General features: G+C 37.4%; 2 protein-coding genes and 1 long non-coding RNA gene across 3 annotated transcripts; all 3 read left to right on the top strand.

The window, feature by feature from the left end:
* Nucleotides 1–27,940, top strand: LOC140615500 (uncharacterized). Its single transcript, XR_012016070.1, has 3 exons — nt 1–175; nt 320–389; nt 27,781–27,940. It is a non-coding gene; the product is annotated as an uncharacterized lncRNA (long non-coding RNA).
* LOC140615499 (olfactory receptor 52Z1P-like) lies at nt 6,121–7,080 on the top strand. Its single transcript, XM_072795365.1, has one exon. It carries the CDS (start codon nt 6,121–6,123, stop codon nt 7,078–7,080), a length of 960 nt encoding a protein of 319 aa, XP_072651466.1.
* On the top strand, nt 18,579–19,562 carry LOC140614586 (olfactory receptor 51G2-like). Its single transcript, XM_072793679.1, has one exon. It carries the CDS (start codon nt 18,579–18,581, stop codon nt 19,560–19,562), a length of 984 nt encoding a protein of 327 aa, XP_072649780.1.

Consider the following 27,940-nt stretch of genomic DNA (forward strand, 5'->3'; position numbering starts at 1 on the left):
AGGAGCAGTGAGAGCAGCCCCACCAAGGTCCTTCCGCATGAAGCACATTCAACATCATGGTATCAAAACCCCACAGTATTGATACTGTGTCTGTGATCACCTATGCTCTATCCTGAGTGATTTTGTGCATCTGTCAGCAAGATATATCCTGAAGTATCAGAAAACCTAACAGAAGGTATTTTGGGGGTCTGGAAATGCTCAAAATCCTTCATGCTTTTGTTGTTGTTGTTGTTGTTGTTGTTGTTAGCGTCTTTACTTTGTTTCATTTCATTTTGGCTCAGAAAAGATTTTATAGGAACTCTCTACTTTTGGACACCAGGGAGAAAACATGTTCTCATCAGACACAGGATTGTAGACAGCGCGATCCCATATGTAAACTGTCAACTTTGGTGAGTAATAATGCATCAATACTTCTTCAATTGCTTAACAAAGAGACAAATCAGACATGCAATCATCATAATGTAACATAAAATGGGAATGAAAAGGACACAGCAGTAGCTTGGAGCTGAAAATGAAAAGTGAGTAAACCAAAAGCCATACCAAAGGAGTGGAAAACAGAATGGTCCTGCTAATTTCCACAAGAATGCAGGAATCTAGAAGATATCATAAAATCCCTTCAAAAGGTTGAGGGAAGGTACTGGACTCCTGATGATAATGGTAGTCACTTCCATCTCAATATATCTACAGATTTCTTTCTCTCCCTCAACCTATAAAGTACAACAAGAGGACTAGACATAACTATCCATATTTCCATGTCTAGGGACATACAAAATCTCAAACTTTGAGAGTCAGCTCCAGAACTACATCTGAAAAAGACTGTTTAGGGAACTAAGGTCGAGCAGCAGTATTTTACTGTTACTGAAACATTGAAAACACCACATCCACCAACACAAATGCCAAAAAAAGAGTTCATTCCATGGTGTAAAATAGTGAGAATAGGTCTGAGGGCTTTTGAAGGAAACATTCCTTAAGTGGAGAATTAAAGGAAGAGTTGAAAGCACAAAAAGAAACTTGAAAGCAAACTTGAGAAGCTGTTGCTTTTGTGTCAGGCAACACAATGACAAAATCGGTGTTAGTTAGGGGCACATGGTTGGCACTGTCAGTTAAGCTTCTGAATCTTGATTGTCAGCTGAACTCTGCTCTCCGTGTCCTGAGATGGAACCCTGAGTCGGGCTCTGCGCTCAGCAGATCAGCTTGAGATTCTCTTTCTTTCCCTTCCTCTCTATCCCACCCCTCCTTGTGCACTCCTTTTCCCTTTTTTCTCTCTCTCTCTCTCTCTCTCTCTGTCTCTCTCATATATATTATATAATATATATATATTTTTTAAAGAAACAGAGGTCAGTTAAAATAGAGGACAAACAATAAAACAAAGCTAAAACTAAGATTATAGTTATAACCTTTGCAGAAAACCCAGACAATCCCTATGCATTTAGAGAATGGTTACTAGGAATGAGAAAGTTGAAAAAGAAACAGAGACAGAAAAAGAAAACCTCATGCAGAGAACATAAATATCCAAATAAAAAATATCTATAGGAGCTAATGGCGTTTCTGGATCCATCTGATGCTAATTCTACCATATGACCAATGGTAGAGAGAGAAAGCCAGGGAGTCTTAAATTTTTGAAGTAAATAAGAGGACATCAAGGTTTTAGGAAACTTCTAAGAAGCAAACAATGCTTTCACTTGTGACATTGAGACTCTGCATTTGCTGATGCCTCCAAGGGAACAAGACATGACTACACTAGCAGGAGTTTCTGCCTCTCAATGGAGACCTGGATGTTTAACGGCAAGTGTGTGCTGATCTCGGTGTGTTAGAGTGCTGGGCAGAGGGAAACCTGCACATGAGGCCTGTGGAGAGAATGCGGGGGCGCTTCTCCCCTAAGCCAGGTCTGGGCCCTCTCCTTCCATGAATCAGTAAAGTTCAGTCCTCTGGGGACTGAAGATCTTGGGCCTGAGAGGTCCCTAAAGGAGGTATAAACAGCTATACATTTCCTCTTTGTGTCTGTGTGTTTTGAAAAGATTTTATGTATCCAGTTAAAGGAGAGAGAGAGAGAGAGAGAGAGAGAGAACAAGCAGGGAGAGGATCACAGGGAGAAGGACAAGCCAGATTCTGCACACAGCGCTGAGCCTGACATGGTGCTCCATCCCATGATGCTGAGATCATGGCCTGAGTGAAAATCAAGAGTAAGAGACTCAATGGATTGATCCACCCCCAGGTGCCCCATCCTATTTTTGCTTTGAACATCATCTGCCTTTTACTTTTTCCATCTCAACGAGTTAAATATCTCCAGGGTCCTAGAAAAGATAGGTAAGTAAGCTGACTTTTGCTCAGCAAAGATGTAGAAAAAGACATCAGGGAAAAAAAGGAAAGGGAAGGAAAGGAAGAAAATCTTAGGAAACCGAAGGAGCTACTCAGTCTTCCTAGAACTTGATCATCCCACATTTCTCTCAGCCCTGACCCCTGAGGTGCGGTGTGTGGCTGTGATTGGACTGCAGGGGCGATTGTAGTGGCTCTTTGGGCTCTTTAACGAAATGAGTCATCTGCAAAGAGCTCAAATATTTTTTCATTTAAGAATATATTTATGCAGTGGTTGTTTTTCTTTACTACGTGTCTCTGAATGTTGGGCATAGGGGCAATGAATTTCTATTCCAGATCCAGTAATAAGAATAAGGCTCAGGAGTTACACAAGTCTAGTAGTTAAAGACCTTGTATAGGTGTGTATACATCAATCCTTGCATGCATTTTTCCTTAGATTTCCTTGATATTCACCATATAGCAGGTGCTGGGCTCAACACAGAAGAAGAAGCTGAAGCGTAGAGATTTGGACTCCTCTCTCTATGTGACAGAGTTGCTACCCTGGTGATTGGGCAAAAATAAGACTCCATTTCTAAGCCCACTGAATTCAGCATGCTGAACTGCCTGCATTTTATAAAATGAAGAAGACAGATTTGGGGTGAAAATTACAGTTGATATCATGAGTCTAGTGTGAGAAAGTGATTTTACAGTTTAGAATATATAACCCTCAAATGATCATCCCATTAGACCTTTCCTTAAGGTGGTACATAATTCTTGAAAGATGTTACACTAAAATGCTTGAGATGCATAAGTCTCTGGATCTCCTTTGATTACATAAGCTAATTGTCTAAACATTTGGCATACAGGTTAAATTAATTGTTGGAAATTTATTTTAAAAGGCATTGCAGGGTTTCAGAGAGTGAGAGAAAAGATACATTTGGCAGTATGCTTGTTCCAGACCTTAGCCAGAACCATGTACGTGAGTCAAGTACAGCTAAGGGGAGGGGTTGTAGAGTGAAAAGTGTTAAGTGCCAAGGCCTGCGTGTGTACTCTAAAGCAGTTCAATGTCTGTCCAGTGGGTCCTAAGCCTAAAGTCCAAAACATTGAACTTACTTCAAAGTAACAATGTTTTTTATCTTAGTGATGGTAATTTTGGAAGTGCCCTAATTTCATCTGTTGCCTGGATAAAAATGTGTCTGATTTAGTAGCAACCATCCTAAAATAGTAACTTCAAAACTGGCTCACATCTGTCATTGATGTTTATTTTTTGGGATTTTACAGAAGAAAACTAAGCTTCAAGTCAAGTAAGATTTAATGGAAATGTAGTCAGAATATGACGTACTCAGCACGTACATCTAATCTGTGGGTCCCAATCTGTCTCTCTAGCCACACACACTGCCTCTGTGCATATAGTCATGGTTCAGTCAGACTAGACCATTAGGAATATTGTAAAGAAATTCTTCAGTGAGTTCCGGAGCTGTAGGTTAGAGAGCTGCATGTGATACTGCTGCGCCAAGAGGAAATCAAGTAAAATAAACCAAGTCACTGGTTCCCAAAGGATCAGGAGAATATCTATAAATTGATTTGATTTCTCTTCTACCTCCTTTTCTGTGCTTTTCATCATTCATGTAGACTCCTCCCTCCCCCATCTCTGATGTCCTTATGAAGTCCCGCTTACTCTACAACCCCTCCCCATAACTGTACTTGACTCACATACATGATTCTGGTTCAGGTCTGGGTCAAGTATACTGCCAAACGTATCTATTCTCTCACTCTCTGAAACCCTGCAATCCCTTTTAAAATAAATTTCCAACAATTAATTTTACCTGTATGTTAAATGTTTAGACAATTAGCTTATGTAATCAAAGGAGATCCAGAGACTTATGCATCTCAACATTTTAGTGTAACATCTTTCTAGAATTAAGTACCACCTTAAGGAAAGATCTAATGGGATGATCATTTAAGGGTTATATATTCTAAACTGTAATTTAATACATGGGGTCCAAATGACCGTAGAGAACAAACTAATGGTTGCCATAGGGATAGGGGGATGGAAGATGGATAAGATGGGTGAAAGGGAGTGGAAGAGAGAAGCTTTCCTTTTTGGAATTATTAGTCCCAGGAATAAAAGGCAAGTATAGGGAATAGTGTCAGTGGAATTATAATGGTGTTGCATGGTGGCATATGAGATGTATCCACCTGGCGAATATAACATAACATATAGACTTGTCCAATCATGGTGTGGTCCTCTTGAAACTAATGCAACCTTGTATATAAATTCTTCAATAGAAACAAGAAAAACAAAAATGGAATCCAAATATTTCATAATATGAAATGAAGTGCCAGATTATTGAACATTTAATGAAAAAAGTCAAAGTGGTCAGATTATACTGTGCAGTGATCCTGACACCTTGCAAACAAGAGGTTAAATAGGTTAACATCCCTTAAGTCCATGTTCCTCTTCAGCAAATGCGTTGAGCGCTTTTATTGAAGAACGGGGACTGAGGGAGGATGGAAGCCACTCGTTATCCACTTCTTTCCTATTCATGCCTATACCCTCGTTTTTTATGTGTGTGTTCATATGGACACACCCCCTCACACACACATCCCACTCACATGTTGTATCTCCTAGTCTGTTTTTCACCCAACAGCTCTCCTGACTTTATGCACATTCTTTTGGAACTCTAGAAAAAGAGCAAACAGTAAATTACTCACCCTTCCTTTTAGTGAAGGACAGTGGATGCCTACTTCGTAATGTGAAGCATTAGTATTTGCTGCTGTGTGGGGAGTTGGAAATAATAAATATGTTGTCCAATTTTCAATCAATGACCCAAAAGGGAGAGAATGTTTTTCCTCACCATATGCAGGACATAACCATTTACGAACCTAACTGAGCAGTCAGCCCTGTGGCTTTGCGGCTTAGTGCTACCTTCGGCCCAGGAGACCCGCGATCGAGTCCCATGTCGGGCTCCCTGCATGGAGCCTGCTTCTCCCTCTGCCTGTGTCTCTGCCTCTCTCTCTCTGTGTCTCTCATGAATAAATAAATAAATAATCTGTAAAACAAAAACAAAAGAATCTAACTGAGCTTGATCTTGCATGAACTTTAGGTTTTTAATGTTCAGCCTATAATTTTAAGAAACATGTTGATTAGCAGACAAGAATCAGTTAATTCATCTGTGGCTCCTCAATGCCCAGCATAGGCCTTAGCATCATTTCTATGGTCAATCAATGCTCAAGAGAGCCTCTGTATATACATGGTCTGAAATCTATTTTGGTAAAACCTAACTCCCTCCCTCTTCAATAAGCAGTATGATCAATTTCACATGTATCAATGTTACTCAGGGGTAGGATCAGTGAAAATTTTGATGACGTGTTTTTGTATAGGCAACATTCGATGGTGGTTAAGATCGGAACTTTCACATTTTCACTCTTTGGCTCTAATGGGACCTAAGTCAGGAAGCTGAAAGTCTGTGGGATTCTTTTTTTTCATCTGTGGGAATAAGAATGATATTATGTCAAGGATTATTGTTCAAGTCTTTTCAACAGGCTATTGTGAAGATTTAATGAGTTTAAATTTTGGGAGTACTAGACGTATATTAAGCACTTATCAAATGGTAACTATTTTTTTCAAGATATGTTTTAATAATTCCATGTAATGAGTCAGAGTGCAATTTTAAGCTGGTTTATACACCTCGCTGTCGTTCCACAGAGAAGAACATATTGGAGAAGAAATTCTGATCCTACATCAACCAGTGGTGCTCTTCAATTCTCAGTCTGCCCTGTGGTTTTTATTCAAGGTACTAGGTTCTGAATATGCTGCAGGAGATGGCCCCTTTCTCTTACAACCACACCAATACCCAGGATATGTGGTATGTCCTGATTGGAATCCCAGGGCTGGAAGATTCTCACCCCTGGATCTCCATCCCTATCTGTTCGATGTACGTGTTGGCTGTCATAGGCAACAGCTTCTTGATCTTCCTGATTGTGACTGAGCGCAGTCTCCACGAGCCCATGTATTTTTTCCTTTCCATGCTGGCCTCGGCAGATGTGCTGCTCTCCACAGCCACGGCCCCCAAGATGCTGGCCATCTTCTGGTTCCAGTCCATGGATATATCCTTCGGTAGCTGTGTATCTCAGATGTTCTTCATACATTTCATCTTTGTGGCAGAATCTGCTATTCTCCTGGCCATGGCATTTGACCGCTATGTGGCCATCTGTCACCCCCTGAGATACACCACCATCTTAACCTCCTCAGCCACTGGGAAGATTGGCATAGCAGCTGTGGTCAGGAGCTTTTTCATCTGCCTTCCATTCATCTTCCTGGTTTACCGACTTAGGTACTGTGGGAGAAACATCATTCCCCACTCCTACTGTGAGCACATGGGCATTGCCAGATTGGCATGTGACAGTATCAAGGTCAACATCATCTATGGCCTGACTGTGGCCCTACTGTCTACAGGACTGGATATTGTGTTCATCATTATGTCGTACACCATGATCCTTTGCACAGTGTTTCAGATACCTTCCTGGGCTGCCAGATTCAAGGCCCTCAACACATGTGCTTCCCACATCTGTGTCATCCTTATGTTCTATGCCCCAGCATTCTTTTCATTTTTTGCCCATCGTTTTGGGGGTAAAACCATCCCTCACCACATCCACATCCTGGTAGCCAATCTCTATGTGGTTGTTCCCCCTATGCTAAACCCCATCATTTATGGGGTGAAGACCAAACAGATTCAAGACCGAGTAACATTGCTTTTCTCCTTCATCAGCACATGTTGTTAAAATGAAGGTTGATGCTAAATGCTGCATATCTCTGAATTAAACGGATACACACACACACAGACACATACATACACAGAATATTTGAATGAGGAGTCAGAATGATTGAAATCTATAAAGAATCCTCAACACACTTAAAAGGACAGTAAATGCCAAAGTTACCAATGTATTTTCAGAAAGCACTTAAAAACATTGAAAAACTAATGATATTCCTAATTCTCCTAGACCTGCTATTTTCTTGCATTGTACCTTATTTCTAAGCAAACATAAGATATCTCTGAGAAAAGAGGAATGTATTTTAGAATTGAACCCAGATGGAAATTTCTTGGGTGTAGCTGGGAATTGAGAATGGTGAGTTTGTGAGATTTTGCACAGACCTTTGAAATTCTGCTGAAATATAAAACTCTCCCACTGCAATCAGTAAACAATTGCCTAGTAGCATGAGGTCACTTAACCATACTTATTTTTATCAGCACCTTTTTCTTAAATAGAAATGTGAGTTCTAAAATGATATATTTTCTGTCTCACTGACATAATGTCTTCTATATGGCATAAACACAGAATATAGGTTGTTGAAGGAACAGATAATATTGAATTAAAACAAATAATAAATTAAATGAACCCATCTGAGACCATGTAGACAACTTAAAAGTTAATACTTTTTCCCCCTATATATTAGCAGCTTCAGGCCCAAATCACCAAGGAAGTATCCTGTTATCAACAGAGACTTCATTGAGGGAGGGACTAAAAGTTTAAAAATGTCATGCTGAGTCCAAAATTAAAAGGCAATAATAGATTACATAGGATGTTTACCAATAATCTTATGTAAATGGCTCTAATCTCATCAAATATAATTTTCTATAAGCTTGTCTCTATACTGTACCTTAATGTCTTCATTCAAGAAAATATTTTTACAATCTTGAAATATGGAAATATTTTATGATCTGTCCTTCCTCAAGGCCTATCACATGCTATGAGAACATGAAATCTGACGTTATTTACACTTGAAGAAAGCAAAAAATGAACTTGGAAGTATTTTCTTGAACCTTTGCATCCCTCTCTGGGATAGTTTTTTTTTCTTTGTTTTTCTATTATATATATATACCATACAATGTGTAACACACTTTAATGAATGTATAATGTTAATGTGAGAAATGAAAGGCTGTTTCCTTGATCCTCGGAATTCTGAATAATTATCTTGGCTCAAAATATATGTTTTCTCCCTTGATGTCAGCAAGTAAGTCTATTTTAGGGGTTAAGAAAAATACTTTGATGTTAGAATTTTGGGTTTGCCTGTATCACAGTAACTCTATAAAATTGTCCTGTTATTTAACTATTGGTTTTTGACTAGTAAAATGGAATTATTTTAGTACCTTCTTTACTGACTTGATAATTAAATGAAATATATCATATAATGTACTTGGCATTTAATCAATGTAAATTTTATTTTGATTATGATGGTAATTTTTATGAACCGAGAAACTAAAAAACCCAACCCAGCAAACCGAACCTAGCTCTGGTAACAATAATTCATATAAAAATTATTGGAATGGATCTTCATTATAGATATGGAAATCAGGGGCAGCCCGGGTAGCTCAGTGGTTTAGCGCCACCTTCAGCCCAGAGCGTGATCCTGGAGAACTGGAATTGAGTCCCACATCAGGCTCCCTGCATGGAGCCTGCTTCTCTCTCTCTCTCTCTCTCTCTCTCTCTCTAATAAATAAATAAAATCTTTTAAAAAAAGATATGGAAATCACATAAGATGTTGATAAAAGTTGCAGCAAATAAGATTCTGGTTTAGGGGCAAATTCTCCAAGGAATGAAAGAGAGTCAGAGAGTAATTCAGTTACAATAAGCTGGCAAAATATTTGTTTAAATGTGTGTTTTAAGTGAGCCTAGAAGGACGTTTTAATGCTTTATTTTGGCAATGGGGATCTAAGAAAATGCCAATTTCCCACTCAGAATGTATGAAATATGATAGAGTAAACAATGATTGAGTTGACAATTTTAAGAAACTTTCAAGTTGAGGGCTCAGGGATGTGTAGATGCTGAAGGAGTTAGGAGAGCACTGTCTATTCTTAGCTGATGGAGGCACCATTACTGAGCCATTGCCCTAGAAATTTTGAAGGCAATGCTCCATATCCTATCATCTCCATGACCACTAAATTTCCAGCTGGGTAACAATGACTAAGAAAGATAGAATACCACACAAGATAGAAATGGTGAGCCCTGGAGGAGTTTAGAGAAAACTGACATAGTCTTCCAGACACAATTAAAAAAAACAGGACACTAAGATTGTTAACATGAGAACAGTCTTTCATAAGACAATGCTGAGGAATTTAAAATCAGATTCTGAGCTGCAGTAGTTATTGCGGGAGCTGACTCCAGAGCTGGACAGCTGGCCACTGCCACTGTTGTTGTTCCTACTGGTGTCACCTTGTACCTAGGACTGAGCAGGAGCCTCATAGGATAAACAACTCCCACTGAGCTGTGCACCTGGCAGGGGGCTGAGCTGCTAACCCAGATGCTCACACCTGAGAATCAGCACAGCAGGCCCCTCCACCAGAAGACCAGGAAGAAGGACAGCAGAAATGCAAGTTACTGACCAAGCAGCAATGGAAAGTTCCAGGGGAAGTCGAGGGATTTACAATATATATAACCAGAGGATACTCCCCCTTGTTTTTTGTTTTCTGTTTGTCCCCCAGCCCCCACCTTTTTTCTTTTTCTTCTTTTTTTTTCTCTTTTTCTCCTTTTTCCAGTACAACTTATTTTGGCCACTCTGCACTGAGCAAAATGACTAGAAGGAAATACTCACCTCAAAAGAAAAAATCAGAAACAGTCTTCTATCCCACAGAGTTACAAAATTTGGATTACAATTCAATGTCAGAAAGCCAATTCAGAAGCACAATTATAAAGCTACTAGTAGCTCTAGAAAAAAAGTATAAAGGATTCAAGAGACTTCTTGACTGCAGAATTTAGATCAGATCAGGCCAAAATTAAAAATTAAATGAGATGCAAATTCAATCAAAATTAAATGAGACGCAAATTAAATCAAAATTAAATGAGATGCAAATTAAATCAAAAATTAAATGAGATGCAAATCGAATTAAAAATTAAATGAGATGCAAATTAAATCAAAAATTAAATGAGATGCAAATCGAATTAAAAATTAAATGAGATACAAATTAAATCAAAAATTAAATGAGATGCAAATCGAATTAAAAATTAAATGAGATGCAAATTAAATCAAAAATTAAATGAGATGCAAATCGAATTAAAAATTAAATGAGATACAAATTAAATCAAAAATTAAACGAGATGCAAATCGAATTAAAAATTAAATGAGATGCAAATTAAATCAAAAATTAAATGAGATGCAAATCAAATTAAAAATTAAATGAGATGCAAATTAAATCAAAAATTAAATGAGATGCAAATCAAATTAAAAATTAAATGAGATGCAAAATAAATTAAAAATTAAATGAGATGCAATCCAAACTGGAGGTCCTAACGATGAGGGTTAACAAGGTAGAAGAACGAGTGAGTGACATAGAAGACAAGTTGATGGCAAGGAGGGAAACTGAGGAAATAAGAGGAAAACAATGAAAAGATCATGAGGATAGGTTAAGGGAAATAAATGACAGCCTGAGAAGGAAAAATCTACGTTTAATTGGGGTTACTGAGGGCTCCAAAAGGGATAGAAGTCCAGAATATATATTTGAACAAATTATAACTGAGAATTTCCCTAATCTGGGAAGGGAAACAGGTATTCAGATCCAGGAGAGAGAGAGATCCCCCCCTAAAATCAATAAAAACCGCTCAACACCTCGCATAGTGAGGTGTTTCACCTTGCATAGTGAAACTTGCAAATTTCAAAGATAAAGAGAAGATCCTTAAAGCATCAAGAGACAAGAAATCTCTAACTTTTATGGAGAGAAGCACTAGGATAACATCAGACCTCTCCACAGAGACCTGACAGGCCAGAAAGGGCTGGAAGGATATATTCAAGGTCCTAAATGAGAAAAACCTGCAGCCAAGAATACTTTATCCAGCAAGGCTCTCATTCAGAATAGAAGGAGAGATAAAGAGCTTCCAAGATAGGCAGAAACTGAAAGAATATGTGACCACCAACCCGGGTCTCCAAGAAATACTAAGGGTGACTCTCTAATAGAAAAAGGAAGTCCAAGGAAACAATCCACAAAAACAGGGACTGAATAGGTATCATGATGACATTAAATTCATATCTTTTAATAGTAACTCTGAATGTGAATGGGCTTTATGACCCCATCAAAAGGCACAGGGTTTCAGACTGGATAAAAAAGCAAGACCCGTCTATTTGCTGTTTACAAGAGACTCATTTTAGACAGAAGGACACCTCCAGCCTGAAAATAAAAGGTTGGAAAACCATTTACCATTCAAATGGTCCTCAAAAGAAAGTAGGGGTAGCCATCCTTATATCAGATAAATTAAAGTTTATCCCAAAGACTGTAGTAAGAGATGAAGAGGGATGCTATATCATACTTAAAGGATCTATCCAACAAGAGGACTTAACAATCATGAATATTTATGCCCTGAATGTGGGAGCTGCCAAGTATATCAATCAATTAGTAACCAAAATTAAGACATACTTATATAATACTACACTTATACTTGGTGACTTCAATCTAGCGCTTTCTACAATCGACAGATGTTCTAAGCACAACACCTCCAAAGAAACAAGAGATTGAAATGATTCACTGGACCAGATGGATTTCACAGATATCTACAGAACTTTACATCCAAACTCAACTGAATACACATTCTTCTCAAGTGCACATGGAACTTTCTCCAGAATAGACCACATATTGGGTCACAAATTGGGTCTGAAGTGATACCAAAAGATTGTGATCGTCCCCTGCGTAATTTCAGACCATAATGCCTTGAAATTAGAACTAAATCACAACAAGAAGTTTGAAAGGTCTTCAAACACGTGGAAGTTAAGGACCATCCTGCTAAAAGATGAAAGGGTCAACCAGGAAATTAAGGAAAAATTAAAAAGATTCATGGAAACTAATGAGAATGAAGATACCACTGTTCAAAATCTTTGGGATACAGCAAAAGCAGTCCTAAGGGGGAAATAGATTGCAATACACGCATCCATTCAAACTGGAAAGAACTCAAATATAAAAGCTAACCTTAGACCTAAAGGAGCTAGAGAAAAAATAGCAAATAGATCCTACACCCAGCAGAAGAAGAGAGTTAATAAAGATTCGAGCAGAACTAAATGAAATTGAGACCAGAAGAACTGTGGACCAGATCAACAAAGCCAGGAGTTGGTTCTGTGAAAGAATTAATAAGATAGATAAATCATTAGCCAGCCTTATTAAAAAGAAGAGAGAGAAGACTCAAATTAATAAAATCATAAATGGGAAAGGAGAGATCACTACCAACACCAAGGAAATACAAACGATTTTAAAAGCATATTATGAACAGCTATACGCCAATAAATTAGGCAATCTAGAAGAAATGGACGCATTCCTGGAAAGCCAAAAACTACCAAAACTGGAACAGGAAGAAATAAAAAACCTGAACAGGCCAATAACCAGGGAGGAAATTGAAGCAGTCATCAAAAACCTCCCAAGACACAAAAGTCCAGGGGCAGATGGCTTCCCCGGGGTTTTCTATCAATCGTTTAAAGAAGAAACCATACCTATTCTACTAAAGCTGTTTGGAAAGAAAGAGATGGTGTACTTCCAAATTCGTTCTATGAGGCCAGCATCACCTTAATTCCAAAACCAGACAAAGACCGCACCAAAAAGGAGAATTACAGACCAATATCCCTGATGAACATGGATGCAAAAATTCTCAACAAGATACTAGCCAATAGGATCCAAGAGTACATTAAGAAAATTATTCACCATGACCAAGTAGGATTTATCCCCGGGACACAAGGCTGGTTCAACACTCATAAAACAATCAATGATTCATCATATCAGCAAGAGAAAACCCAAGAACCATATGATCCTCTCATTAGATGCAGAGAAAGCATTTGACAAAATACAGCATCCATTCCTGATCAAAACTCTTCACAGTGTAGGGATAGAGGGAACATTCCTCAACATCTTAAAAGCCATCTATGAAAAGCCCAGCAAATATCATTCTCAATGGGGAAGTACTGGGAGCCTTTCGCCTAAGATCAGGAACAAGACAGGGATGTCCACTCTCACCACTGCTATTCAACATAGTACTGGAAGTCCTAGCCTCAGCAATCAGACAACAAAAAGACATTAAAGGCATTCAAATTGGCAAAGAAGAAGTCAAACTCTTCCTCTTCGCCGATGACATGATACTCTACATAGAAAACCCAAAAGCCTCTACCCCAAGATTGCTAGAACTCATACAGCAATTTGGCAGCATGGCAGGATACAAAATCAATGCCCAGAAGTCAGTGGCATTTCTATACACTAACAATGAGACTGAAGAAAGAGAAATTAAGGAGTCAATCCCATTTACAATTGCACCCAAAAGCATAAGATACCTAGGAATATACCTAACCAAAGAGGTGAAGGATCTATACCCTAAAAACTATAGAACACTTCTGAAAGAAATTGAGGAAGACACAAAGAGATGGAAAAATATTCCATGCTCATGGATTGGCAGAATTAATATTGTGAAAATGTCAATGTTACCCAGGGCAATTTACACGTTTAATGCAATCCCTATCAAAATACCATGAACTTTCTTCAGACAGTTGGAACAAATCATCTTAAGATTTGTAAGGAATCAGAAATGCCCCGAATAGCCAGGGAATATTAAAAAAGAAAACCATATCTGGGGGCATCACAATGCCAGATTTCAGGTTGTGCTACAAAGCGGTGGTCATCAAGACAGTGTGGTACTGGCACAACACAGACACATAGATCAATGGAACAGAATAGAGAATCCAGAAGTGGACCAGCAACTTTATGGTCAACTAATATTCGATAAAGGAGGAAAGACTATGCACTGGAAGAAAGACAGTCTCTTCAGTAAATGGTGCTGGGAAAATTGGACATCCACATGCAGAAGAATGAAACTAGACCACTCTCTTGCACCATACACAAAGATAAACTCAAAATGGATGAAAGATCTTAATGTGAGACAAGATTCCATCAAAATCCTAGAGGAGAACACAGGCAACACCCTTTTTGAACTCGGCCACAGTAACTTCTTGCAAGATACATCCACGAAGGCAAAAGAAACAAAAGCAAAAATGAACCTTTGGGACTTCATCAAGATAAGAAGCTTTTGCACAGCAAAGGATACAGTCAACAAAACTAAAAGACAACCTACAGAATGGGAGAAGATATTTGCAATGACATATCAGATAAAGGGCTAGTTTCCAAGATCTATAAAGAACTTATTAAACTCAACAGCAAAGAAACAAACAATCCAATCATGAAATGGGCAAAAGACATGAACAGAAATCTCACAGAGGAAGACGTAGACATGGCCAACATGCACATGAGAAAATGCTCTTCATCACTTGCCATCAGGGAAATACAAATCAAAACCGCAATGAGATACCACCTCACACCAGTGAGAATGGGGAAAATTAACAAGGCAGGAAACAACAAATGTTGGAGAGGATGTGGAGAAAGGGGAACACTCTTGCACTGTTGGTGGGAATGTGAACTGGTGCAGCCACTCTGGAAAACTGTGTGGAGGTTCCTCAAAGAGTTAAAAATAGATCTGCCCTATGACCCAGCAATTGCACTGCTGGGGATTTACCCCAAAGTTACAGATGCAGTGAAATGCCAGGTCACCTGCACCCCAATGTTTCTAGCAGCAATGTCCACAATAGCCAAACTGTGGAAGGAGCCTCGGTGTCCATCGAAAGATGAATGGATAAAGAAGATGTGGTTTATGTATACAATGGAATATTCCTCAGCCATTAGAAACGACAAATACCCACCATTTGTTTCAACGTGGATGGAACTGGAGGGTATTATGCTGAGTGAAGTAAGTCGATCGTAGAAGGACAAACATTATATGGTCTCATTCATTTGGGTAATATAAATAATAGTGAAAGGGAATAGAGGGGAAGGCAGAAGAAATGGGTAGGAAATATCAGAAAGGGAGACAGAACATGGAAGACTCCTAACTCTGGGAAACGAACTAGGTGTGGTGGAAGGGGAGGCGGACGGGTGGTGGGCGTGACTGGTGGCGGACACTTAATGGGGGCACTTGATGGGATGAGCACTGCGTGTATTCTGTATGTTGGCAAATTGAACACCAATAAAAAATAAATTTATTATTAAAAAAATCTTTAAAAAATAAAAAATAATATAAAATCGTAAACAAAAATGTATATATGCCTGAAATAAATGTAGGAAACATTTATTTCATATTGTTCATTGTAATAATATTGACTCCAAAACCATCTATAAATTCAACATAATACCAATTAAATGCTAATCTATGTTATTGTTTGCATGCTGATTTTTTTCAATTTTTTTTATTGTGGTGAAATATGTGTACCATATCACTCGTTATAATGATACTTTTTATGCATACAATTCATTGGAATTAATAATATTTTGGATATTATATAATATCACCACCAATTCAAACGTTTTTCATCACCCCAAACAGAAACTCTATACCTCTTTTTCTTTTGGGGAGGGGATGGAGAGGAAGAAATAACATTTTTATTAAAACAGAGGAACACTCAAATTTTTGTCTTTTTTTTCTTTCAATTTTGTATTAAATTCTAGTTAACATATACTGCAATATTGGTTTCAGGAGTAGAATTCAGTGATTCGTTATTTAAATGCAGCGCTCAGTGCTCATCACAGCAAGTGCTCTCCTTAATACCCATCACCCATCTAGCCCATCCCCCAACCACCTCCTTCTATCAATCCTCAGTTTGTTCTCTATCATTGAGAGTCTCCTATAGTTTGTCTCCCCTTCTCCTTTTTTCCCCCTACCCACACATTTATCTGTTTTGTTTCCTAAATTCCACATATGGGTGAAATCATGTTATTTGTCTTTCTTTGACAGACAGATCAGATCAGTTAGTGAAACTATACCTCTTAACCAGTAACTTCCCATTCCCCTAGTAACCTCTAATCTACTTTACATTTCTATGAATTTGCTTACTTGTATAAGTGGAATAAAATAATTTTTATGCTTTGTGTCTGGCTTCTTTCACTCAACATAATGTTTTCAAAGTTCATCCATCTTGTAGCATGTATCCATACTTTATATGGATGCATGATGTCCCATTCAAAGGCAGAATACAGAGTCAAGAGTCATATGGGTACATATTTATATAAAAATTTAAACTAAAACAAAACTAATTTAAACTAAAACAACCTCAAAATGGTTGACAAAGTACCAAATTATCTATTAATATGTAATAAAAATGGTCTCTACATTTGTTAATAATTAAATTAAATCCTTGGTTACCCAAGTCCCCAAAACAAATTCCAGATGGAGTTAAAGTTTTCTCTTCTCTCCTTGCTTTCTCTCAATTCTATTAAAATCTCCCATCATAGTTGCTGTCTATATCAGTATCTAGATCACTTCCCATCTCTATATAGAGTTTGTATCTGTTTTTGAATTTATGTATGGGATAGCTGTATAAAAAAACTGAATTTGTGTATGAGATAGCTGTTATAAAAATCATAAAAACTATATGTTATAAAGAAGAATGTTAACTACATAAAAGCTATGTATGACATGTATATTTCATAGGACAAAAATAAAATCAAAAGACAATAGAAAGAAAAACATTCAAATATGAAAAGTGTTCTATATTTAAATAATAATTAATGAAAAATTAATTATTTGTTGTCTCTTTATCTTCTTTTGTATCTATAAACTCTTAATATATTTCTTGTCAGAGGACTTGTTCCCTCCCTTTCTCTGGAATCCAGCTGAAGTTTCCAAGGATTATTATTCACTGCTTAATTGTTCCCTCAAGTATTCCATGTCATCATGCCTTAACTGCCAATCAAGTAAGCACATATAAAGGAAAGTAGTAACTAGACTTACAGCCTGATCAGAAGGAAAGCAAGAAAGGGGAGGCATGGATTGATGTGCCTGCTGTCAGTTAACCTGGTAGGAAAGTATGTGATATCTAGGATCAGTTGTAGTTATGTTTAATGCTCTCCTGGTACTGCCTGGCATCAGGTTGAGAAAGCTGCTTATAAATATCTCAGCTCTGCATTCAGCAACATCACATGGGTGGCTTGTAATTGCTCATAATGTGAGTATTTAACTAAAGAAATTGGCAACTGGTACAGATCAGGTATTTTACTCAGACAGCTGTTTTTTTTTCTTTTTTTTACCTTTATTAGCACTCCACTGATTATACCTAACCAAGAGCGTGAACCCGATATGAGAAAAATACTTCACTTTCACTTTCATGTACCGTCTCTAAGCTACGCCTCACCCTGAATTTTACCTCTGATTCCTAACCTTCACACCCAAGGCTCTGCTACAGATGAGGAGAATTTTAGTGTTAATGAATTTGTTGAGATAAAGAACCCTAGCCCTAACCTCAATCCTTACCATTGTGTTCAGCTTGTGAGATCCTGATGGCTTTGGACACCAGGTTCCAATAGGAGACATTTACCTTCCTACCTATGGATAGTAGGTGGAGAAAGAGTGAACTGGTAAGTTAAAAAAAGACATTGGAAATACTAAAAACTAGGAGAAACTAGCCCTGTTTTCTAATATTTAATTGTTCCTTTTATTTCCTGAGCTGAATATTTATTGATCCAAATATAATGACAATTTACATACATTACCCTATGCAACCATTACTGTGTTTATATCAAATACCTGGATCTCAGATAATTAAGTGGCTCTCTCAAGATCACAAGCCTATTAAGTATTAGAGCCATGAATTCCTTTTATTACTCTGTTATATTCCTTCTGCTATTTACATTTACTCCTGTACAAACTGCAGAAAGTTACCAGATCCTTCTCCAGTCTTCAATTTCCACAGGAAGCTGTCATTTCCATGCTTATTATAACTGCCTTCCATTGTCTTAAATGGCCCAGTGGAGATTTCTGTACTGCCAGGCAGTACCAGGATAGCATTAAACATTATCTTTTGTATTTGGCATGTAGCCCATGAAGAAATACTCTTCCACATGTCTAAACAGGAATCTCTTCCACATAGGGTGGTTTCCGTGTGTCCTTGTTTCAGATATAAGTTTTCCATCTCTTTGGTAATGAAATGTTTTTTGTTTTTTTTTAAGATTTTATTTATTTATTCGTGAGAGACACACAGAGATGCAGAGACTTAGGCAGAGGGAGAAGCAGGCTACCTGTGGGGAGCCCAATGTGGGACTCAATCCCAGGACCCCAGGACCACAACCTGAGTCAAAGGCAGATGCTCAACCACTGAGCCACCCAGGCATCTCAAGGAAATGTCTTAAAAATGATTATCAAGAGCTTGAAGTTTGATGTATAGTAACTGACCAGAGATTTCTATTCTCTAGTCCCTGTGTGCTTCCCTGTGTCTTCAAATGAAGTCTCACCATGACATTTTCAATGCGTCCATTGCATTCACACCTGCAACATTCACTCTTGCTGGCATTCCAGGGCTAGAGGCAGAACATATCTGGATATCCATCCCTTTCTGCCTGATATACATCATCATCTTCCTAGGAAATGGCATCATTCTTCATATCATCCGGATTGACCCTGCTTTGCACCAACCCATGTACTCCTTTTTGGCCATGCTGGCCTTTGTTGAACTTGGGGTCTCTGCTTCCACCATGCCCACTGTGCTAGGCATTTTCCTCTGTGGAATTAATGAAATCAGTTTTGGTGGTTGCCTGTTCCAGATGTTTTCCATGCATTCTTTTACCATAATGGAGTCAGGTGTCCTTCTCACTATGTCTGTACACCGTTTTGTGGCCATCTACAGCCCCCTGCGCTACACAACCATCCTGACAATTCCCCGCATCATTGGGATGGGTGTCATCATTGCCTTACGAAGTGTGGTGCTCATGTTCCCACTGCTCTTCCTCCTGAAGGGCCTGCCTTTCTGTGGTCACAATACTCTCACACACTCTTACTGTCTCCATTCAGATCTAATCAAATTGCCCTGTGGAGACACTAGACCCAATAGCATCCTGGGTTTGTTTGTCATTACCTCCACATTTGGGCTGGACTCACTGCTCATTGTAGTTTCTTATATGTTGATTCTTCACACTGTACTGGGAATAGCTTCTGGAGCTGGGCAGTGGAAGGCACTCAACACATGCGTGTCACACATCTGTGCTGTTCTGGTGTACTATGTGCCCATGATTAGCCTCTCCTTGCTGCATCGCTTTGGGGGACACTTACCTCCACTCCTTCAGACTGTCATGGCCAATGCCTACCTCTTCTTCCCACCTGTGGTCAACCCCATTGTGTATAGTATGAGAACAAAAGAAATTCGCAATAGCATTGTTCGTACACTGCCTAGAAAGAGGCATGAAGTCTCAAGACAGATAATACCCTAAGAACTTAGGAATTTGGATCAGATCTGATTGCCTATATAGTAATCTGTCAAATGGGAAAAATTCATAATTTATCATTGCTTATGAGCAAACTGTAGGCTTTAGTAGATAAAGAAAAGAAAAATACCCTCACCTTTCTCCCTGAAAATATAGAATGTCATTACTTTGATGTAAGCTTATAGAAGGAGGCATGGGCCCCATGCTTAACCCTGGTGAGGACAACGTTTTTCTATTCAATTCTTAAATACTTGATTCATTTTTCCCCTTGGGAATAGGTAGAATGAGTCCTAGGGTGGTTTGTATTTCCAAGTACATACAATTTAGTGATACATACTTGTGTGGAAGAGAATCAGGACACAAAAGAGTGTGTATTGTATGATTGCAATGTGTGTATGATAACAGTGGTTACTTCTCTGATGGATGTAGAGGTGAGAAAGTGACTGAAGAAATGCATGAGAAAATTTTCTGTCAGATGGAAATACCAGACGTATTTTAGGGATGCAAGTTACATGGTTGTATTCATTTGTCAAAAAAAGTACAGCTAAGATTTGCACATTTCAATGACTGTCAATTTCACCTCTAAGCTTCTAAATAAAAATGATGATAGTAGCAACAAAAAAATGCTGGGTTAGACAGTGGTTGCAAGTGTGGGAGATAGAAGAACAGCATAATGTTCCAATTATAGAAGCTGGATGATGGATAGATGGAGTTTCATTCATTATAATGCCTTTTTTTTTCCATTTTCAAAGCTTTTGTAATAAAAAGTCTTAAAAACATATTGTTCTGTTATTAAGTATTTATTGCATGTATGCCATGAAGCAGAGATAACTTTCCACTGATAACTTACTTACTAAGTGATTTACATACATTAAGATAATTTAATCCACAGAACAAATATATAAAGTAAAAAAAATGACTTTAAGATATTTTATTTTTAATTAGCCAATGACTTAATAAACGATGATCTGAAAATAATGGTTTTAGCAGAAAATAACTAAAAAAAAAACCCTCTACTCTTGTAATAGGTTTGGTTGACATGAATCACTTAGTAGTAGATATTAATACACATGCTTATGATCAACAGGAAGGCAAGGAGGGAAGGAATAACTTGATGTAAACTTTCTAGACAAGGTCTGCAAGATTCAACTTTTTTTCCACCTGGTTTCGATTTTCCACAAACTAGAATGAGTATCCTCATAAACCAGAGTCTTGACTAATTAGCGGTTAACCAAGTTAAGGCAAGTCCCTGTCTTAGAACAAGTGATAAACATATAGGGTGGCGGGTGGCATCATTTATTTAATTTATTTTCTGTTTTTATCTAATTCACTCGATTGAGTTCTCTTCCAGTTTTTTATGTATCTATCTTTGAAAGTGCTCGATTTAGTGAAATCATGAAAATGGAAAGGGTATTTTTTACTGACCTAGTTTTTAATTTTTCAAGGTACTCAGAAGCCATTCCTTAGCAATAATTAGTGTCAATGTCCATGACAATGCTATGAATTTGTTACTATTATTATTCTCATTATATAACTGAAGAAATTGAGAGAATTTATGTAAGTTTTTTGAAGTCACACAGAGAAAAGTTAGTACTTGCAAGAACTAAGTCTGTAATTTGATGTTGGATAATTGAATCCCATATAGTTACGTCCAAATTTTAGCTATTTTACTCTTAATATGTAGAGAACTTTTCTGTGATTTGACCTGTTTGAATTAAATGTCCTCATTTGTAAATAGGGGAATACAATAGAATTTCATATTGATGGTTTAAAGATTCAATACAGGGCAGCCCCGGTAGCTTAGTTTAGCCACGCCTTCAGCCCAGGGCGTGATCCTGGAGACCCGGGATCCAGGTCCCATGTCAGGCTCCTTGCATGGAGCCTGCTTCTTTCTCCTTCTGCCTGTGTCTCTGCCTCTCTCTGTGTGTGTCTGTCATGAATAAATAAATAAAATCTTAAAAAAGAAATAAAGATTCAATACAATATACAGATAAAACAATTAGCAAAGTTCCTGGTAGAATTTGCTTCATAAGTACTTAGCTTTTATTAGTCATTACTTTCCTACAACATCTGATAGAAATGTGTGAAACATCCCGCCAAATTTCACACTGCCAGATAGTAGCTATATATCCTAATTTTAAGTTCAATAACATCATAATTAAAGTCCTGCAATTATTTGACAGAAGCTATATATCAAGTATCATACTAAGTGATTTATGTAGATAAGATCATTTAATGCATAGAACAGATATATGAAGCCATTATCAGTATTTTCTACATCATGCAGATATAGAAATAGAGACAGAAGTAAAGTATAGTGCTCCAAATCGTAGTTAGCCTGTGGCATAATCTTATTTCTAACCTAGACAACACAAATAAAAAACTAAATTTTCAACCAATTGTATTATGAGTGGTCCTGTATCTTAAACTTCAAATATAATATAATTAATTATAATTAACTATAATCTGTAATGATGACACCTAAATATTTCTTTAAGATTTTTATGCAGTGGTCTCCACCTAAACCTGCCTGGCTTCCAAGAGATTTTCTTCTTTAATCCTCATAACCACCAGAAATATCACCCATTATACTGTGGGTCAAACTTTCATTATTACAATGATAATAGAGGAATATTGAAAACAACAACTCAGTCTTATTTGCAATTTTTTTAAAGATTTTATTTATTTATGAGAGACACACAGAGAGAGAGAGAGAGAGAGGCAGAGACACAGGCAGAGGGAGAAGCAGGCTCCCTGCAGGGAACCTGATGTGGGACTTGATCCCGGGACCCCGGGATCACGACCTGAGCCAAAGGCAGATGCTCAACCACTGAGCCATCCAGGCGCCCCTTCTTTGCAATGTTTTATTACATGTTATTCATTATGAGTTTAACTCTTGTAGGTAACAGACTTAATTCACTCTGAGGACTGCACCAGGAATTTGCCTCATTTCATCATTGTACAAATCAAATTAGGCTAATTTATGCTACAGTAATGAATAGCTCCCAAATCTCAAGGGACTAAACATAAAATTTTTCTCTCTCAGCTATGTTTACAATGTGGGTAGAGGGTGGAGGGTGAAGTTATACACCACATAAGTATCAGGATGAGAAGTTGATGGAACCTCTTAACATTTCAATATGAAGCTCTTAGAAAAGATGCTGCAGGTGAACAAAAAGATGGTAAGTAAACATCAAAATTTAGGCTGTTATGAGCAATGTTTTATGATGATTTGGGTAGAAATCCTACACATGCTAGCATTTTTATAGCTCTGGGGTAAGCACCAGCAGTGGGAATGCTGGGTTCTATGCTATATGTAGAATTAACTTTTAAAATAAATTTCAAACACTTTCCAAAGTGGTTCTACAATTTTGCATTCCCATCAATAGTACGTGAGAGTTCCAGATGCTCCACATTATCACCAATACTCAGCAAAATCGGTCTTTAATTTACTGTAGCTGGTGTGTAGGTACATCTTACTATGGGTTTAAAAAATTTTTTTGTCTTTTATTTGGGATAGAGAGTGAGGGAGTGAGTGTGTGTGTGTGAGAGAGAGAGAGCACAAGCAGGGAGAGTGGCAGAGGCAAAGAGAGAAGGAGACTTCCTGCTGAGTAGGAAGTCTAATGCAACACTTGATTCCAAGATTCTGGGATCATGACCTGAGCCAAAGAGGCTTAATCAACTGAGCCACCAGTGCCCTCGCTGTGTTTTTTCTAAAAGATTTATTTATTTATTTATTTATTTATTTATTTATTTATTTATTATTTATTTGAGAGAGAGAGAGCACAAGCAGGGGTTGGGGCAGGGGGCAAAGGGAGAAGCATACTCCCTGCTATGCAGGGAGCCCTATGGATGTAGGGCTCAATCCCAGGACCCTGAGATCATGACCTGAGCCAAAGGCAGAGTTTAAGCAATTGAGCCACCCTGGCTCCCCACTTAATTGTGATTTTCATTAGCATTCTCTATTGACTGAAATAGTGGACACTCTTTTCATGAGCTTATAGCATATTCATTATGTTTCTGCACGTTCAGTAACTTCAAAGTTTTGCACATAGTTTACTAAATATTCCTAAATGTATCTAAATAGACTAAATATTTCTGGCTCCATCAATAACATTTAAGTTAGGTTTTCTCTAGATTTTTCTGTTTGAGATGATAAGTATGTCTTAGCAATACATTCTCTGCTACACCACCAATATCATGGGATGATGAGAAAATAGATTTAGTTACTCAGGAAACATTTTAGAGAAAAATTGAATTTTTCCTTTTTATTAAAAATGTTTTTATGTATCCTAGATACAAATGATTGATTAGGTATGTGTTTTACAAATATTTTCTCTAGTCTGTGGCTTGTTTTAATTTTCCTAATAGCATCTTTGAAAGAATAATATACTTTTAAATTGTAATCAAGTCTAATTTATCATTTGGTTCTCTTGGTTTATGCTTTTTGGTCCTTTCTAAGAGATCTTTGACTAAAAATGAGGCCACAAAAATGTTTCAGTGTCTTCTAGCAATTTTATAATTTTAGGTATTTTGTTTAGGTTTATAATCCATTTCAAGTTAATTGTTGTGTAGAAAAAATGTTGATTTTTTGGGGGGGGATATGGATATCCAGTTGTTCTAGCATTATTTTTAGAGAAGATGGTTCTTCCTCTATTGAACAACCTTGATATTGTTTTTGAGAATCAATTGACCTCATATTACATTAATTTCTTGACTCTGTAATCCATATGATTTATAAGTGATTTTGGCAATATGAGTCACTTAATGACTACACTTCTTTTTTTGAAAAATGGACAAAAGAAGAAATAATACCTATTCCACTGAAGCTTTTTCAAAAGATAGAAATGGAAAGAAAACATTCAAACTCATTCTATGAGGCCAGCATTACCTTGATTCTAAAACCAAAGACCCTATCAAAATGGAGAATTACAGACTAATATTCCTGATGAATATGAATGTCAAATTACTCATCAAGATATTGGCCAGTATGATCCAACAGTACATTAAAATAATTTTTCACCATGACCAAGTGGGATTTATTCTGGGGATATAAGAGTTGTTCAACATTGGCAAATCAATGTGATAGATCACATTAATAAAAGACAAGAACCAAGGAATCTTCTCTATTGATGCAGAAGAAGCATTTGAAAAAATACAGCATCATTTCTTGATTAAAACTCTTTGAAGTGTTGGGATAGAGGGAACATACCTCAATATTATAAAAGCCATCTATGAAAAGCCCGTAGTGAGTATCATTCTCAATGGCAAAAACCTGAGAGCTTTTCCTCTAAAGATCAGGAACACAACAGGGATGCCCACTCTCACCACAGATTTTCTTCAGAGTTGGAAAAAATGATTCTAAGATTTGCATGGAACCAGAAAAGACCCCAAATAGAGGAATGTTGAAAAAGAAAACCAAAGCCAAGGCATCACAATGCCTGACTTTAAGCTATACTACAAAGCTATGATTATCAAAACAGCATGGTACTGGCACAAAAACAGACACATAGATCAATGAAATAGAATAGAGAACCCAGAAATGGACCCTCAACACTATGGTCCACTAATCTTTGACAAATCAGGAAAGAATATCCAATAGAAAAAATATAGTTTCTTAAATAAATGCTATTGAGAAAGTTGGACAGTCACATGCAGAAGAATAAAACTGGACCATTTTCTTACACTTTACACAAGGATAAACTCAAAATGTATGAAATAACTAAATGTGAGATAGGAATTCATCAAAATCATAGAGGAGAACACAGGCAGCAACATTTTTGACCTGGGCCACAGCAGCTTCTTGCAAAACTGTCTCTAAAGGCAAGGGAAACAAAAGTAAAAATGAATTATTGGGGCTATCAAGATAAAAAGCAAAGGAAAGAGTCAACAAAACTAAAGGCAGCCTATAGAATGAGGGAAGATATGTGCAAATGACATATCAGATCTATAAAGAACTTACCAAAGTCAACACCCAAAAACAAGCAATCCAGTCAAGAAATGGCAGAAGACATGAACAGACATTTCTCCAAAGAACACCTACATAGGGACAAAAGACACATGAAAAATGGTCCACATCACTCATCATCAGGAAAACACAAATAAAAACCACAATGAGATACCACTTTACACCAATTAGAATGGCTAAAATTAACAATACAGGAAACAACAAATGTTAGCAAGGATGTGAAGAAAGGGGAACCCTCTTACACTTTTGGTGGGAATGCAGGCTAGTACAGCTACTTTGGAAAACAGTATGGAGGTTCCTCAAGAAATTATAAAAATTAAAAAAAAAAAAGGGGGATCCCTGGGTGGTGCAGCGGTTTGGCGCCTGCCTTTGGCCCAGGGCGCGATCCTGGAGACCCGGGATCGAATCCCACGTCGGGCTCCGGGTGCGTGGAGCCTGCTTCTCCCTCTGCCTATGTCTCTGCCTCTCTCTCTCTCTCTTTCTGTGTGTGTGACTATCATAAATAGGTAAAAATTAAAAAAAAAAAAAAGAAATTAAAAATAAGGCTACCCTATGACCCAGCAATTGCACTAGTGGGTATTTACCCTAAAGATATAGATGTAGTGAAAAGAAGGGGTACCTGCACCTCAGTGGTCATAACAGCAGCGTCCTCAATATCCAAACCGTGGAAGGAGCCAATAAGTCCTTTGGCAGATGAATGGATAAATAAGATGTGGGATGTATATATATATATATATATATATATATATATATATATATATACACACACACACATTACTTACATATTACATACGTGTGTGTGTATATATATATATATATATATATATATATACACACACACATTACTCAGCCATCAGAAAGGATAAATACCTACCTTTTACATTAACACATTAACATGGATGGAACTGGAGGGTATTATGGTGAATGAAATAAGTCAGTCAGAGAAAGAGAATTATACCATTATATATGGTTTCACTCATATGTGGAATATAAGAAATAGTGCAGAGGACCACAAAGGAAGGAGGGGAAACTGAATGGGGAAAAATCAGAGATAAAGAAAAACCATGGGAGACTCTTAACTCTGGGAAACAAACTGAAAGTTGCCAAAGGGGAAGTGGGTGGGGGTGATGAGGTAATAGGCATTAGGAGCACGTGATGCTATGAGCACAGGGTGTTATATACAACTGATGAATTATTGAAAACTACATCTGAAACTAATGATTTGCCAACATATAGTTTATAGAATTTAAAGAAAAAGAGATGGATAGGAAATAGATGTAATTAATTTTACTATGCTAAAAACTGGATTGCCAGATTGGTGTATGCTTCATAATGAAAACATATCAATACTTTTGAGAAAAAAATGTTGAATGATGATTCTTTAAAGATTATTAGTTAGCCTATCCTGCCCCCCCCAAAAAAAAAAACTCCACAAAATTCAGAGAAAAGGGAAAATAACTAAGTATCTATTTGTGAAAGTATTTCCAGGTAGTACAATAAAGTGGAAAAAAATCATTTACCCATTCCACAGGCAAAAGAAATGGTCAGGACAGTCCTTCAAATATGTTCAACATGAACTGAAATTTATATATGACACATTAAGTCAGATTCAGAACAGATATCAGAATCAGATATGCTGAAAATATTGTTATACGAGTTGGCATAATAAAATTGATGCCTCAGTTATTTTGAGAGACTCAATTACCAGCAATAAGGTATAGTTTGAGGGTGAAAGGGGCCAGGATAGGGGCACACAATTTTAATAAAATCAGTAGAAGAGAAGAAGTGGAGGGGAAAAATGATAAACTAGTCTAAATTGTTCTTTGATGACTTAAGAATGAGCTAATAACTAGATAACATGTGCAAGTCTGACCTCTGAATCAATTCTTTTCAACATTAAAGAGTATCATGGCATCTGCCTCCTTCACAGACAAAATTCTACAAAGAGCATTTAAGATTCCTTGCCCCTTTATCTCTATCTCTTCTTCTCTCTGAAATCCATTGTGAATGCTCTCTTCCATTTGTACTGAAAGTATTATTCTTCCTAAATTTGCCAGTCATCCCAACATTACCTCAAAGTGAGTGACATACAAGAAAGTCTAGACTCCAGGTGAATCATGTCAAAGAGAAAAATAGGTGCATAAGTATTTCTTGTAATTCATCATTTGTTTTAATGATAAAAGATATATGTATTCTTCTTCTCATATTTCTAAAAATTTGAAAGCATATATCATATCTTTTTTTACTTGCATCAAGAACTGATGGCATGGATCCTCCACCTCTTTGAGGCATAAAACACCTGCATTCTGAAGGAAGAGTGGAAGAAAAGAAGGAGGAAGGTATAAAGGGAAGGATGGAGAAAGATTTCATCAAATGGGCTGCAACTGGCTCAGAGCTCAGTACAGAAGGATTTAGA

The sequence above is a fragment of the Canis lupus genome, chromosome 23 (genome assembly GCF_048164855.1).
Source record: "Canis lupus baileyi chromosome 23, mCanLup2.hap1, whole genome shotgun sequence".
In the NCBI taxonomy this organism is placed as follows: Eukaryota; Metazoa; Chordata; class Mammalia; order Carnivora; family Canidae; genus Canis; species Canis lupus.

Coding starts and splice junctions, on each gene's coding strand:
- LOC140615499 (XM_072795365.1), top strand. CDS start 6,121: ATGGCCCCTTTCTCTTACAACCACACCAATACCCAGGATATGTGGTAT.
- LOC140614586 (XM_072793679.1), top strand. CDS start 18,579: ATGAAGTCTCACCATGACATTTTCAATGCGTCCATTGCATTCACACCT.